At 39.9% G+C, this 15,590-nt stretch overlaps 1 protein-coding gene across 1 annotated transcript in view; it reads right to left on the minus strand.

Annotated features, from left to right (window-relative positions):
* LOC140732213 (pituitary tumor-transforming gene 1 protein-interacting protein-like) overlaps nucleotides 1-15,590 on the minus strand; it is a 58,361-nt gene that overhangs the window by 23,404 nt on the left and 19,367 nt on the right. Inside the window, exons 4-5 of the mRNA XM_073054506.1 lie at nucleotides 13,199-13,325; nucleotides 6,541-6,606 (exon numbers count right to left, since the gene is read on the minus strand). Of these exons, the coding sequence (XP_072910607.1) occupies nucleotides 6,541-6,606; nucleotides 13,199-13,325 (193 nt within the window). The remainder of the gene's footprint in view (nucleotides 1-6,540; nucleotides 6,607-13,198; nucleotides 13,326-15,590) is intronic.

Raw genomic sequence — 15,590 nt, forward strand, 5'->3', positions numbered from 1 at the left:
GTATGAATTGCATTGAACTGCTGCTGCTAAATTAACAAATTTCACTTCACATACCGGTGATAATAAGCCTGATTCTAATACGTCAAAGTACTATCTATAAACTTAAGTCGATTAAAAGTTGTGATTTTTATTTCTTGGTTTTCTGCAAGAAGCCAGAAATATACAGGAAGAAACAACATGAGTTTATAAACAATGATCTTATAAGCAAACAATATTTGACAAATTTAGTATATGGCATTCAATAACGTACTGTATTAAAACTTAATGCACAAGAGCATTTAGTATTGAGGGCAACAAGATATCAAAGATGGATAAATGGCAAACTATCAACAATAGAGATACAAGGATAAGTGGTTCATTTTCAAGTTGGCAAACTGCATTGAATGTGATGCTGCAAAGATTAGTCTGGTGCCTCAATGTTTTGTAATCTGTATGAATGATTTTGATGAAGGGACAGATGCATTGTATCACAGTCTGCTGACAGTACTAAGATAGGCTAGACAGTGATGAGTACACCAGAAGTTTGAAAAGTCAGTCATCAAAGCTGTACCAGATGTTTAATATGGGGAAATGAAGCATTATCCATTTTGGTAGAACACAGATTATTTAATCATGTGAGACAATCAAATGCTGGTTGTTAGGGAATTATTGATGCCCTCATAAAAGAAACTAACATGCATAGTATGGAGTTAGAAAGGGAAAAGAGATGCGGGTAATAATCACAAGAGGAATAGTGTGTGAAAGGAAAGCAAAGATTGCCTTTGGTGTGACCATATTTGTGGTAATGCATACAGTTTTGATCTTCTCAATAGACTACAGCAGAGTAGCAGTTAATTACACAGACTTGAATTCACAGATCCACATTACAGTAATATATAGATACTGAATTTTTTTGCAACAGTTGTGGAATTCACTCAGACCATAAGACATAGGAGCAGAATTAGGCCATCTGGCCCATCGAATCTGCTCCACCATTCAATCACGGCTGATCCTTTAATCTATTTCTTCCTCAACCCCAGTTCATGGCCTTCTCCCCGTAACCTTTGATGCCATGTACAATCAAAAACCTATCAATCTCTGCCTTAATACATCTAATGACCCGGCCTCCACAGTTGCATGTGACAACAAATTCCACAAGTTCACCGCCCTTTGGCTAAAGAAATTTCTCTGCATCTCTGTTTTGAAAGGGTGCCCTTCTATCCTGAGGCTGTGCCCTCTTGTCCTAGACTGTCCCACCTTGGGAAACATCCTTACCACATCTAGTCTGTATAGGCCTTTCAACTTTCGAAAGGTTTCAATGACATCCCCCCCCTTATTCTTCTGAATTCCAGCGAGTACAGACCCAGAAACCATCAAATGTTCCTTGTATGATAACCCTTTCATTCCTGGAATCATCCTTGTGAACCTCCTCTGGACCCTCTCCAATGCCAGCACATCTTTTCTAAGATGAGCAGCCCAAAACTGTTCACAATACTCAAGGTGAGGCCTCACCAGTGCCTTAGTGCCTTATAAAGCCTCAGCATCACATCCTTGCTTTTGTATTCTAGGCCTCTTGAAATGAATGCTAACATGGCATTTGCCTTCCTCACCACTGACTCAACCTGCAAGTTAACCTTTAGGGTGTTCTACACAAGGACTCCCAAGACCTTTTGCATCTCAGATTCCTGGATTTTCTCCCCGTTTAGAAAATTTTCTGTACGCTTACTTCTACTTCCAAAGCGCATGGCACTGCATCCTACTTGTAATCTCCTCAAAGAATTCCAACGAGTTAGTCAGGCAAGATTTTTCCCGAAGGAAACCATGCTAACTTTGCACTATCTTGTCCTGTATCACCAAGTGCACCATTACTTCATCCTTAACAATTGACTCTTAACATCTTCCCAACCACTGAGGTCAAGCTAACTGGTCTATAATTTCCTTTCTGCTGCTTTCCTCCTTTCTTAAAGGGTGGAGTAATGTTTCCAATTTTCCAGTCCTCTGGCACCATACCAGAGTCCAATCATTTTTGAAAGATCAATTCTAATGCCACCACAATCTCTAATGCTACCTCTTTCAGAACCCTATGGTGCAGTTCATCGGGTCCAGGTGACATGCACCTCAACAGATACATTTAAGACAAGTTTGGATAGATTTTTGCATAGTAGGGGAATTAAAGGTTATGGTCAAAAGGCAGGTAGGTGGAGATGAGTCCATAGCCAGATCAGCCATGATTTTATTGAATGGTGGAGCAGGCTTGACTGGCCAGGAGGCCTATTCCTGCTTCTATTTCTTATATTCTTAGACACCATGGATTGTAATAAATAAATACCAAGTGCTAATTTGTGATAATTAAGATTAAAATTTCTTCAGATACATAAAGTGTAAAACAGAGCTGAGAGTGAACATCGGACCTTTGGAAAATGATGCTGGAGAGGTAGTAAAACATAGAAAACCTACATTACAAATCAGACCCTTCAGCTCACAAAACTGTGTCAAACATGTCCTTACCTTAGAAATTACCTAGGTTACCCATAGCCCCCTATTTTTCCGAGCTCCATGTACCTGTCCAGGAGCCTCTTAAAAGACCCTATCGTATCTGGCTCCACCACCGTCGCCGACAGCCCATTCCACATACTCACCACTCTCTGTGTAAAAAACTTACCCTTGACATCTCCTCTGTACCTACTTCCAATCACCTTAAAACCATGCCCTCACTTGCTAGCCATTTCAGACCTGGGAAAAAACCTCTGACAATCCACGTGATCAATGCCTCTTATACACCTCTATCAGGTCACCTCTCATCCTCCATTGCTCCAAGGAAAAAAGGCCGAGTTCACTCAACCTATTCTCATAAGGCATGCTCCCCAATCTAGGTAACATCCTTGTAAATCTCCTCTGTACCCTTTCTATGGTTACCACATCCTTCCTATAGTGAGGCGACCAGAACTAAGCACAGTATTCTAAGTGGGGTCTGACCAGGGTCCTATATAACTGCAACATCACCTCTCGGCTCCTAAACTCAAACTCATGATTGATGAAGGTCAATGAACCATATGCTTTCTTAAAGACAAAGTCAACCAGCATAGCAGCTTTGAGTATCTTATGGACTTGGACCCCAAGATTCCTCTGATCTTCCACAATGTCAACAGTCTTACCAGTAATACTATATTCTGTCATCATATTTGACCTACCAAAATGAACCACCTCACACTTACCTAGGTTGAACTCCATCTGCCACTTCTCAGCCCAGTTTTGCATCCCATCGACGTCCCACTGTAACCTCTGACAGCCCTCCACACTATCCACACCTCCAACTTTTGAGTCATCAGCAAATTTACAAACCCATCCCTCCACTTCCTCATCCAGGTCATTTATAAAAATCACGAAGAGTAGGGGTCCCAGAACAGATCCCCAAGGCACACCACTGGTCACTGACCTCCATGCAGAATATGACCCATCTACAACCACTTTTTGCCTTCTGTGGGCAAGCTGGTTCTGGATCCACAAAGCAATTTCCCCTTGGATCTCATGCCTCCTTATTTTCTCAATAAGCCTTGCATGGGATACCTTGTCAAATGCCTTGCTGAAATCCATATACACTACATCTATTGCTCTACTTCATCAATGTGTTTAGTCACATCCTCAAAAAGTTCAATCAGGCTCGTAAAACACAACCTGTCTTACATAAAGCCACGCTGACTATTCCTAGTCATAGTATGGCTCTCCAAATGTTCATAAATCCTACCTCTCAGGATTTTCTCCATCAACTTACCAACCACTGAAGTACGACTCACTGGTCTATAATTTCCTGGGCTATCTCTACTTTATAAAGGACTGGTGAAGCCTCACTTGGAATATTGTGAGCAGTTTTGACCCCTTATCTTAGAAAGTTTGTGCTAAAACTGGGGAGGATTTAAGGGAGATTCAGGAAAATGATTCCAGGATTGAACGGCTTGTTAAATGAAGAATGGTCAACGGCTCTGAGCCTGGATTCGCTTGAATTCAGAATGAGGGAGTGACCTCATTGAAACCTATTGAATGGTGAAAGGCCTTAATAGAGTGGCTGTGGAAAAGATGTTTCCTATGGTGGGAGAGTCTAAGACCAGAAGACACAGCCTCAGAATAGAGAGAATAAAGATCAATTTCTTTAGCCAGAGAGTGGTGAATCTGCGGTATTCTGTGCCACAGGCAGCTATGGAGGCCAAGGCTTTATTAATATTTAAGGCAGAGGTTGATAGATTCTTGATTGGTCAGGGCATTAAGGGATACAGGGGGAAGGCAGCAGATTGGGGTTGAGAGGAAAATTGGATCAACTATGATGAAATGCCATAGCAGACTCAAAGGGTCAAATGGCTTAACTTTGCTCCTGTACCTTATGGTTTAAATTCCATAGCCCCCAAAATTTGATGTAGGGGTAATTATGTGTCCATTTTAATGAAAAAGACTTATCAACTTGATGCTGCTTGTTCATTATAATGGTTTGGATTTTGCTAGTAAGTTCTAACAGTTTTTAACAAAACTGCCAACATTTATTTGGGACTTCCATACATGTACAAAAATTCTGAATTTACAAATTTAGGGTGTTGATTCTGTGGAATTCAGTAGCTAAAATCCACCTTTCTGAGATTCCCTATCATCATTTCTGTGGGCAAACGCCTCTTAAACCCTGCACCAGGTCAGGATACAGGATAAAATAGCCCATTAAATTTAATGGGGATTACAAAATTAAGGATATCGAGCAAAGGGGAAGGCAATGTTAAATTCAATTAAGAGAAATCTTTTAGGCATTTTAACCTAATTTTATCAAGAATTAATTGTTCAAACATATTTTTACAAAATACTTTATGGAAAGAATATTATGTAAAATAAAAAGTAGTTCCTACAAAAAGACACAACAGTCTACATATATAGAGCTAATGCCATTGTGCTTTGTTCAATTTCATTTTCTTTTACTGACATATCACGTGCACTGTGCCCTCTTATAAAATAGCATTCATGGAGTTGACATTTCTCAGTATGCATACAGGCCCTCAACAGAAATCACACCTCATTTGACTTCATTCTGCAGCATATATGCCTGGATCAAGGTCTATGCTAGTGACACCACATAGCAGAGGATACTTTGCTCTGTTTGATGACTTCACACAGTCTACTGAAAGCACAGCCCAAACTTATGACCCCAACCACCAAGAAAACAAGATCAGTAAGTACTTGGGAACACCACCAATTGCAGCTTCCCTCCATTTCCTCTCATCCTTGCTTCCAAGTTACAAGCCATCTCGTCATTCATTATGTGCTGTATCAAGCCATCTAGACTTGGAAATACATCATTGTTTCTCCATCATTACTGGGTCTAAATCCTGTAATAAAGCAATTTGAGAGTACAATACTGAAAGTCCGCTACCATCTTCTCAAGAGCAATAGGGGATGAGCGACAGATGCTGGCCCTGCTGGCAATGCCTGCATTGCACAGGATGAGATGACCAAAAAAAAATTGCATGGTTTTGGTATTTTTGGCAGATCAGAAGACTTCTCATTGCCTGCCACACTTGCCACTGAAGACAGCCTGTAGAATAATGGCTTTTAGTGAAGAATCTACAGTGACTAAAGCAGAAGACTAATTGAAGCAGAAGATCTGATTTCCTTTTTGCCAAAGAACATGGCCTCACTTCTGCTTCGATTTATCCTAGCCCCCAATATTGTCTTCAACATAGAAGATAATCTTCTTTAGTGGCATATAGTGATACCGAGGACACAGAAAGGGTGATAGCATCACCATTTATGTTAGATCTTACTGTTGGTTGCATGGTTCTAGAAACAAGACTGTTTGTCAATGCAGTGCCCTTCTTACTGGATAAACATCCAATCAGATCCAATCTCTTTAATATCTGTCGAGAGTGTAAACATATTCTGGGATAATTACTGCTTGACAATACTGTAGTCAAAGGGAAAATGGCAGAGCCTGTCCAGCTTGCTGACATGTCCAATGTCTGCTTGGTCAGTACATTTTTACCTTAAATTCTCAGCAATATAGTAAGGCCAGTCTTGGGCCATGACATACAACACTTGAATTTTACATTTATCACCAACTGACACGACCTTAGTAATGTACTCCTCCTAGTTTTCTTCTGTATTGGACTTACCCTTGGTAGATCCCCAGCATTGTCAAATCCTTATCACTTGGTAATTGATGAAGGGTACAAATGATTGGGTCAACTACCTACAAAATAACATGGTTTCAACCTCTCTTTAATTCATGCTAGCTATTGAAGCAAGCCCAGACTGAAAGACAGTAAGTAAAAAAGACAGAAGCTGCCAACGGTTTGATCATCCTCAAAACCCTCACCTTACATTTAGCCTCTAATGTTTCACTTTCCCTACTGTGCTATGCTATGTTATTCAGAACTCAGTGGGAAAGAATTTTTAAAAAAACAGTAACTAAATGAAAAAGGAAAGAACAAGACAAAATTAAAGAAAGAGCAATAACAATGGCTTCACAGTCAACCCAGAAATAATAAAGTAAGATTTAAATTTTCAAATATTCTATGGTCGTTCACTCACCTCTGCTCATAGCGTCGTTTCCTCTCCTCTCGCTGCCTGGCCAGGCGCAATTCCTCTTCATCAGGACTATGACAAATATATTAATGAACAAATTAGCTATACTACAATCTTAGAACACAGATAAATTCGTTTCAGTAGTTTGCACATATTTTAAATACAAATCTAAATTTAAATAGCTATAAACAAATGAATATGAAATTGCAAAATTCCCTTACTTTCAAATGTTCGAAGAAAGTTACTAATAAAGGAGACAGTATATGAGAAAAAGACTTCTTGCTCGAAACTTCTAGCATATAAACACATTAGTGCTAGAAGGTTCATTATTGATTGAAACACTAATTCAAAGCCTCAGCAGGTAGAACTTAGAACAAGTGTGTTGCATTAGAAAAAAATTTGCTCATTTGAGACTGAGAGGAAGAGAAATTTCTTTATAAAAGTTGAACATTTATGGAAATCTTTACCACTGAGGGCTGTAGATTGTAAATCATGAGAATCAAGAAATATTGAAGATATGGTGGGAAATGGCCCAGGTTTCGACCTGTCTGATCTTATTCATAATGCAGCATATATTCCAGCTGCATTCCTCTTGTCCTCAAAACTGCCTCAATAGTACTTCAAAGAAAAGCAGGGCACTAGTCTCAGTTCCCTAAACAGCATTTACATCTTGCCCATACATAACTTACCATTGAATTTCCTGTTTAACAGATGCATCGACACTTCAAAAGATATTCTGAGATAGTTAAACATCCTTTACGAATCCAAGTACTTTTGAATGAACTGTTCAATTATTCTAGCTATACTGCCCTCTCACTGTAAGCCTTTTTCTTTAAATGAATGTTTCCAAATCCCCTCTGAAAGTTACTTCTGAATCTGTGTTCACCCTTCCACCATTCAGGCTGTGCATCCCAGATCTTCACGCCAAATAATTGCAAAACTGATGCAAGGTCAGTGACCCAAAATATTAATAGTGTTTTCCTCTCCAGAAATGTTGCCTGACTTGAGTATTTCCAACTTTGTTTCTACAGTGCCATGAAAAAGTATTCAGCCTCCAACCCTTTGATCACATAAATGAGTATTACAACCAGAGATTTTGATCAATATAACTGACAATTTTTACTTGTGAATCACATGCTTATTTTGCCCACAACAGAGCCCAAAAAACAGGAAAATTGTGTATCATATAAAACTAAAACTTCCAAAACTGAGATGTCAGCACTTCAAAAGTATTTGTCCCCTTTGCTTAGCACCTAGTTGAACTACCTCTTGCAGCTATTACAGCCAGTAGTCTTTCTGGATAAGTCTCTATTAGCTTTCTAGAATGTGAAAGATTTGCCCATTCCTCCTTGCAAAGTTGCTTAAGCTGGGGAGTAGTGGTGGACAACAATCTTGAGGTCTTGCCAAAGATGTTCAATCGGGTTAAGCTCAGCACTCTGACCAGGTCACTCAAGGACATCAATTCTCTTCATTTGAAGCCACTATCTGGCAGTGTGCTTTGGATCATTGTCCTGCTGAAAGATTAAATTCTTCACCAGTTAAGCTTTCTGACTGAAGCTAGCAGGTTTTTATCCAAAATCTTTCTGCTTTCATCTTCCCATCAATCCTGATCAGAATTCCAGTCCTGCTGCTGAAAATATTCCTTTACGGTATGAATAGTGTACCTGGCTGATGCACAGTATTAGGTTTATGCCACATGAACCACTTTACAAAAGACATACTTGCTCATAAAGACTTTCCAAAGTATCAGTCAGCGGATACTGTAAAGATGAAGAAGAAGCCCTTGTGGTCGATGTGACTAAACTGGAACTTTTTGGCTGCAACATGAAGTGGTACATGTGGCATATATCTAATATTGTGCATTGAGGCCAACAGCAGAAGTTTACTTGCTTTGCAAGTTTCAAGAGAGACTCATTTTTGCAAAATAGAAAGAAAAACAACACAACAGACAAGATGGTGGCTAAGTATTCCAGAGTACTGGGCCAAGACAGCTGAGCTTCTGTCCCAAGGAGGCTTAACAGTAAAAGAGTAAAGGGAAAACCTGGAACATTTTGAAGCAAATTGCAGAGGCTCTGGAGGTATATGCCAATAATAAGGTCTCAGGGGAATAAATTGAATTGAAAGGTGACAAAACATGAACAGCACTGGAATTGAAAATGGGCAGATGTTGCATGTTAAGTGTGCTGAACTTATTGAACCACATCGCCCAAGATATTACTCATTAGCTACTGGTAAAATAAACAAAATCCAGTTAAGCAAAAAAATTAAATAATTTGCATACAAAATTTCTAGTACTGCACATGGAGCAGCACAATAGATCTTAACACTACATTTTTGGTGTTTGCTTCTGGCATTGTATTAATTTCAATTCGATACTTCAGTGTTTATTTCTAGTGGTTTATTGAATACGGAATTAGGCCAACATGCTGAAAACTGTTCCACTCATTGTGAATATTATCAGCTCTGGTTGATACAGACATACCACTTTACCCACTCAATTTTTAGTATGAGATTTTCTGAAGTCATGGAATAAAACAGCATGGAAACAGGCCCTTTAACCCAACTCATCAATACCAGTCATGGTGTTCACCAAGCTAAGTTTCATCTGCCCATGTTTGGCCCATATCCTTCCAAAACCCTTCCTATCAATCTAATTATCCAAATGTTTTTTTAAGTGTTATTATTTCACAAGCCCTCACAAAACTATTGAACAAGCTTATAATTAATTTCAGTTTTGTATTAAGAGGCCAGGACTCGGGAGATTGCTTCTTGGTCTGGATATAATTCTATAATGGAAAAGAAAAGATGAGGCATAAAAATTTACATTTAGTGTTAACTATCTCTAGTAAGTCAGAAGCAGGTTTATTATCACCAGCATGTGTCCTGAAATTTGTTAACTAAACAGCAGCAGTTCAATGCAATACTTAATATAGAAGAAAATAATAATAATAAATCAATCAATCACAGTATATATATATATAGAGAGAGAGAGAGAGATAGAGAGAGAGAGACAGAGATAGAGATAGAATGAATTAAAAATTGTGCAAAAACACAAATAACATATATTAAAAAATTGAGGTGATGTTCATGGGTTCAATGTTCATTTAGGAATCGGATGGCAGAGGGGAAGAAGCCGTTCCTGAATCGCTGAGTGTGTGCCTTCAAGGCTTCAGTACCTCCTGATGGTAACAGTGAGAAAAGGGCATGCCCTGGGTGGTGGGGATCCTTAATAATGGTCACTGCCTTTCTGAGACACCGCTCCTTGAAGACGTCCTGGGTACTTCATAGGCTAGTACCCAAGATGGAGCACACTAAATTTAAAACCCACTGCAGCTTCTTTCAGTCCTGTGCACTACCCCACCCCCCCATACCAGACAGTGATGCCAACTGTCAGAATGGTTTCCATGGTACATCTATAGAAGTTTTTGAGTGTTTATGTTGGCATACCAAATCTCTTCACACTCCTAATGAAGTAGTCACTGTCTTGCCTTCTTTATAGCTACATCAATATGTTGGGATGAGGTTAGGTCCTCAGAGATCTTGACACCCAGGAACTTGAAATTGTTCACTCTCTCCACTTCTGATCCCTCTATGAGGACTGATATGTGTTCCTTGGTCTTACCCTTCCTTAAGTCCACAATCTGCTCTTTTGTCTTACTGACATTGAGTGCAAGTCTGTTGCTGCGATGCCATAGAACCATAGAACATTACAGCACAGAAACAGGCTTCTTGGCCCTTCTTGGCTGTGCAAAACCATTTTTCTGCCTAGTCCCACTGACCTGCACCAAGACCATATCCCGCCATATACCTCTCATCCATGTACCTGTCCAAGTTTTTCTTAAATGTTAAAAGTGAGCTGGCATTTACCACTTCATCTGACAGCTCATTCCACACTCCCACCACTCTCTGTGTGAAGAACCCCCCCCCCCCCCACCCCAATGTTCCTTTTAAACTTTTCACCCTTCACCCTTAACACGTCCTCTGGTTATCTTCTCCTCTAGCCTCAGTGGAAAAAGCCTGCTTGCATTCACTCTATCTATACCCATCATAATTTTATATACCTCTATCAAATCTCTCCTCATTCTTCTATGCTCTAGGGAATAAAGTCCTGACCTATTCACCCTTTCTCTGTAACTCAGTTTCTCAAGTCCTGGCAACATCCTTGTAAACCTTCTCTACACTCTTTCAACCTTATTAATATCCTTCCTGTAATTCAGTGACCACAACTGTACACAATATTCCAAATTTGGCCTCACCAATGCCTCATACAACCTCACCATAACATTCCAACTCTTATACTCAATATTTTGATTTATGAAGGCCAATGCACCAAAAGCTCTCTTTACTACCCTATCTACCTGTGACGCCACTTTTAGGGAATTTTGTATCTGTATTCCTAGATCCCTCTGTTCTGCTGCACTCCTCAGTGCCCTACCATTTACCTTGTATGTTCTATCTTGGCTTGTCCTTCCAAAGTGCAATACCTCACACTTGTCTGTATTAAACTCCATCTGCTATTTTTCAGCCCATTTTTCCAGGTGGTCCAAATCCCTGTGCAAGCTTTGAAAACCTTCCTCACTGTCCACTACACCTCCAATCTTAGTATCATCAGCAAATTTGCTGATCCAATTTACCACATTATCATCCAGATAATTGATATAGATGACAAATAACAATGGACCCAGCACTGATCCCTGTGGCACACCACTAGTCACAGGCCTCCACTCAGAGAAGCAATCTTCCACTACCACTCTCTGACTTCTCCCATTGAGCCAATGTCTAATCCAATTTACTACCTCTCCATGTATACCTAGTGACTGAACCTTTCTAACTAACCTCCCATGTGGAACCTTGTCAAAGGCCTTACTGAAGTCCATGTAGACAACATCCACTGCCTTCCCTTCATCCACTTTCTTGGTAACCTCCTGGAAAAACTCTAATAGATTGGTTAAACATGACCTACCACGCACAAAGCTGTGTTGACTCTCCCTAATAAGTCACTGTAGATGTAGATCCTATCTCTTAGTACTGCTTCCAATAATTGACCTACTACTGACATCAAACTTACTGGCCTATAATTTCCCAGATTACTTTTAGAGCCTTTTTTAAACAATGGAACAACGTGAGCTATCCTCCAATCCTCTGGCACCTCACCCGTGGATACCGACATTTTAAATCTATCTACCAGGGCCCCTGCAATTTCAACACTAGTCTCCTTCAAGGTCTGAGGGAATACCCTGTCAGGTCCTGGGGATTTATCTACTCTGATTTGTCTCAAGATAGCAAGCACCTCCTCCTCTTCAATCTGTATAGGGTCCATGACCTCACTACTTGTTTGCCTTATTTCCACTGACTCCATGGCAGTTTCCTTAGTAAATACAGATGCAAAAAACGCATTTACGATCTCCCCCATTTCTTTTAGTTCCATACAAAGCCAACCACTCTGATCTCCAAGAGGACCAATTTTATCCCTTACTATCCTTTTGCTCTTAATATACCTGTAGAAGCTCTTTGGATTATCCTTCACCTTGACTGCCAAAGCTACCTGATGTCTTCTTTTAGCCCTCCTGATTTCTTTCCTAAGTATTATTTTGCATTTTTTATACTCAAGCACCTTATTTGCTCCCTGTTTCCTATACATGTCATATATCTCTCTATTCTTCTTTATCAAAGTTCCAATATCCCTCGAGAACCAAGGTTCCTTATTCTTATTTACTTTGCCTTTAATCCTGACAGGAACATACAAACTCTGCACTCTCAAAATTTCTCCTTTGAAGGCCTCCCACTTACCAATCACATCCTTGCCAGATAACAACCTGTCCTAATCCATGCTTTTTAGATCCTTTCTCATTTCTTCAAATTTGGCCTTTTTCCAGTTTAGAACCTCAACACGAGGACCAGATCTATCTTCATCCATGATCAAGTTGAAACTAATGGTGATCACTGGAACCAAAGTGTTCCCCGACACATACTTCCGTCACCTGTTCTAACTCATTTCCTAACAGGAGATCTAATATTGCATCCTCTCTAGTCGGTACCTCTATGTATTGATTTAGAAAACTTTCCTGAACACATTTTACAAACTCTAATCCGTCTAGATCTTTAACAGTATGGGAGTCATTAATGCCATTCCATTAGTTAGTATATCTCGCTCCTGTACGCCCTCTCGTCTCCATCTGAGATTCTACCGACAATGGTTACATCATCAGTGAATTTATAGATGGTATTTGAGCTATGCCTAGCCACAGAGTCATAGGTATAAAGAGAGTAGAGTAGTGGGCTGAGCACACACCCCTGAGATGCACCAGTGTTGATTGTCAGCAAGGAGGAGGTATTATCACCAATCTGCACAGATTGTGGTCTTCCAATTAGGAACTCGAGGATCCAATTGCAGACGGAGGTACAGAGGCCCAGGTTCTGTAACTTATCAATCAGGAATAATAAATCAGAAGTCTGGTTCACAAGACCACCATCCCTTTGCATCTTTCAAAACGGTTTAGCCTGAAAGTTAATTTTCATGCTGCTTGTTGTTCTGTTTAATAATAATACATGATCTAAGTATTTGTATTCTTGTTTACTTTTCTTAATTGATACTCAAGTCCAAGTTCTTGATTGAGACTACATGCCTGCTCAGAATAATTTTTTTAAAAAAAGGGAGAATTACCGGTGTGATTTCTTTCGGCAACAACATAGTTTGAGCTTGAAACAGCAGTAACAGCAGCAACACACCAAAGGCAGCAGAATAAGTCCCCCAACAATGGATATCATAATGATCAAGATTTCGAAGTTCACTGCAAAGAAAAGTATACGTTGAATTAATGGGAATGTAACTTAGCTCATCAAACATATTTTGTCATCATCATCCTTCATAGTTTACTGCATTTTAAGTATTTGATCATGCTTGCCATTATTTCATCCACCATTGACTTTATGAGAACCGATCTGTATCTTTTAGTTTCTGGGCCCGTGGGTCATGAAATATAGCAGCCAACCCAATCTATTCGTGTTTGACACAAAACTGAAATATTATTGTGGAAAGGTAGGAAGGAAAGAGTGGACCATCAAAATCAAACCAGCATAAACATTTCAGAATGGATAGAACAGAAGAAAAAAACATATTCTGCATATTATTAGTGTGCATTAATTTCTCCATCTCTTAAATTATATGACTGAGTTACAGAAAGACTTTGAGAAAAGGACATTGACAGTTGATCATAAAGTGGTTTGTAAAATCTTGAGGGATAGAGGCAAAGTGAATGCACACAGACTTTGTCCCAGGGTTGATGAATTGAAAACTTGAGGACATAGATTTAAGGTGAGAGTGGAGAGATAGAATAGGAACAACTTTTTACCCAGAGGGTGATTGATATATTGAATGAGCTACCATAGGACATGGCTGAGGCAGGAATACTGTACACCCTATCCTCGTTATATGCGTCTTCAGACTATGTGGACTCACAGTTATGCAAGGAACCTATTTCTACCAACGTCTCCTTATATGTGTCCAAAACTCAGTTATGTGAGGAGCACTGCTTTCCCGCCAATACAAGTCAGGTGCGCACGCCTCACAGTCTCACTCCCACTAGTCTCGCATTGGTTTTGGCAAGGTGTGGATGTGCGATCTTGCGCTCTTAAACTTTTGTTGGTTTTATCTATGGTGCAGTGATTTTGTGCTTAAAATATTTAACTGTGCCTCCTAAGTGTCCGATGTCATGTCCTGGGCCATCAGCCGAGCGGCAGAGAACCGCTTTAACACTTGAAAAAAAGTCGGAAATTATAAACAGTGCGGCATCAGCTGAAGGTAACACAGATCTGGGACGCTACTACCTGGAACAGAATCTTGCCTTTAAAGTTCTTTTATTGCTTGACAATGCGCCAACCCATCCTAAACATTTGGACAGCATTCCTCCTAACATAATAGTGCGTTTCCTGCTGCTGAACACAACATCGCTGATTCAGCCACTCGACCAAGGTGTGATCCACATTCAAGGTGTATCTTTTTTTTTTACAGCGACCTTTCAGATGCTGCAAGCAACAGACGATTTTGGAAATCCCAGGAGTTTACCAACGGTGAGGGAATGGTGGAAGTCCGAACACTTACCACAAATGGCAATGGACATGGACCCAAGTTTAGAACGGAGTCAGCATTTCCGTCGTTCCCTGTGGTCCACCCTTCTTCCCTACAAGCAAACTTATACTGAAAAACAAAATGCTGCCAAGCAAACAACCCTCACCACTTTATTCAAACTGGTGTTATTTCTTGCTGCCGGCAGTTCTAAGAGTTCTGTGAGTCTTGCTTTACCCCTTGCTGTGCTTGTTATGATCCCAACACAACACCCACTCCTCTCCTGGAGCGAACACACCTGCCACTGTTGGTGAGTAGTAGTATGTTCACTTTCAACTTACACTGAATATTACCTTAAATTGATGAAATATAATACAAATGTTGCCTTGTGGTACTGCTTTTGTGTCAGATGGGTATGAAAACATGATTACAGATAAAACATATTTAGGAAGCCCTCTGGAACACATCCCTATTTTCTCCATTTAATAATTATTCACATTATGCGTCAACTGCGAGGAACGAATCCCCCGCATATAATGGGGATAAGGTGTATTAGCAATATTTAAAAGATGCTTAGACAGGTACACAGAATGGAAAGGCTTAGAGGGATATGGCACAAACACAGACAGATGAGTATGGACTTAGATGGACATCCTGTTTGGCATGGACCGGTTGGGCTAAAGGACTCGCTTTCATGCTCTATGATTCTGTGACACGGCTCCATAACAAGGCTCATTTAATAGTTAAAACATACGCCAGAAGAAAAGTATTCTGAATGGTCACTTAGTAGCAAATGGATGGCCAAATCATTAGTTTGGTTTCCCATTGCAGACTGATGGTCATTCCATATTTAGTGTTTTTATAATGGGTTTTATCTTCAGCCACGTTAATTTACCCAGTAAGTACTTATCCCTATCCATTTGCTTTCTAAATACACTCAGTGACCACTTTATTATGTACACCCGTACAGCTGCTTGTCAACACAAATATC

The sequence above is a fragment of the Hemitrygon akajei genome, chromosome 8 (genome assembly GCF_048418815.1).
Source record: "Hemitrygon akajei chromosome 8, sHemAka1.3, whole genome shotgun sequence".
Lineage (NCBI taxonomy): Eukaryota > Metazoa > Chordata > Chondrichthyes > Myliobatiformes > Dasyatidae > Hemitrygon > Hemitrygon akajei.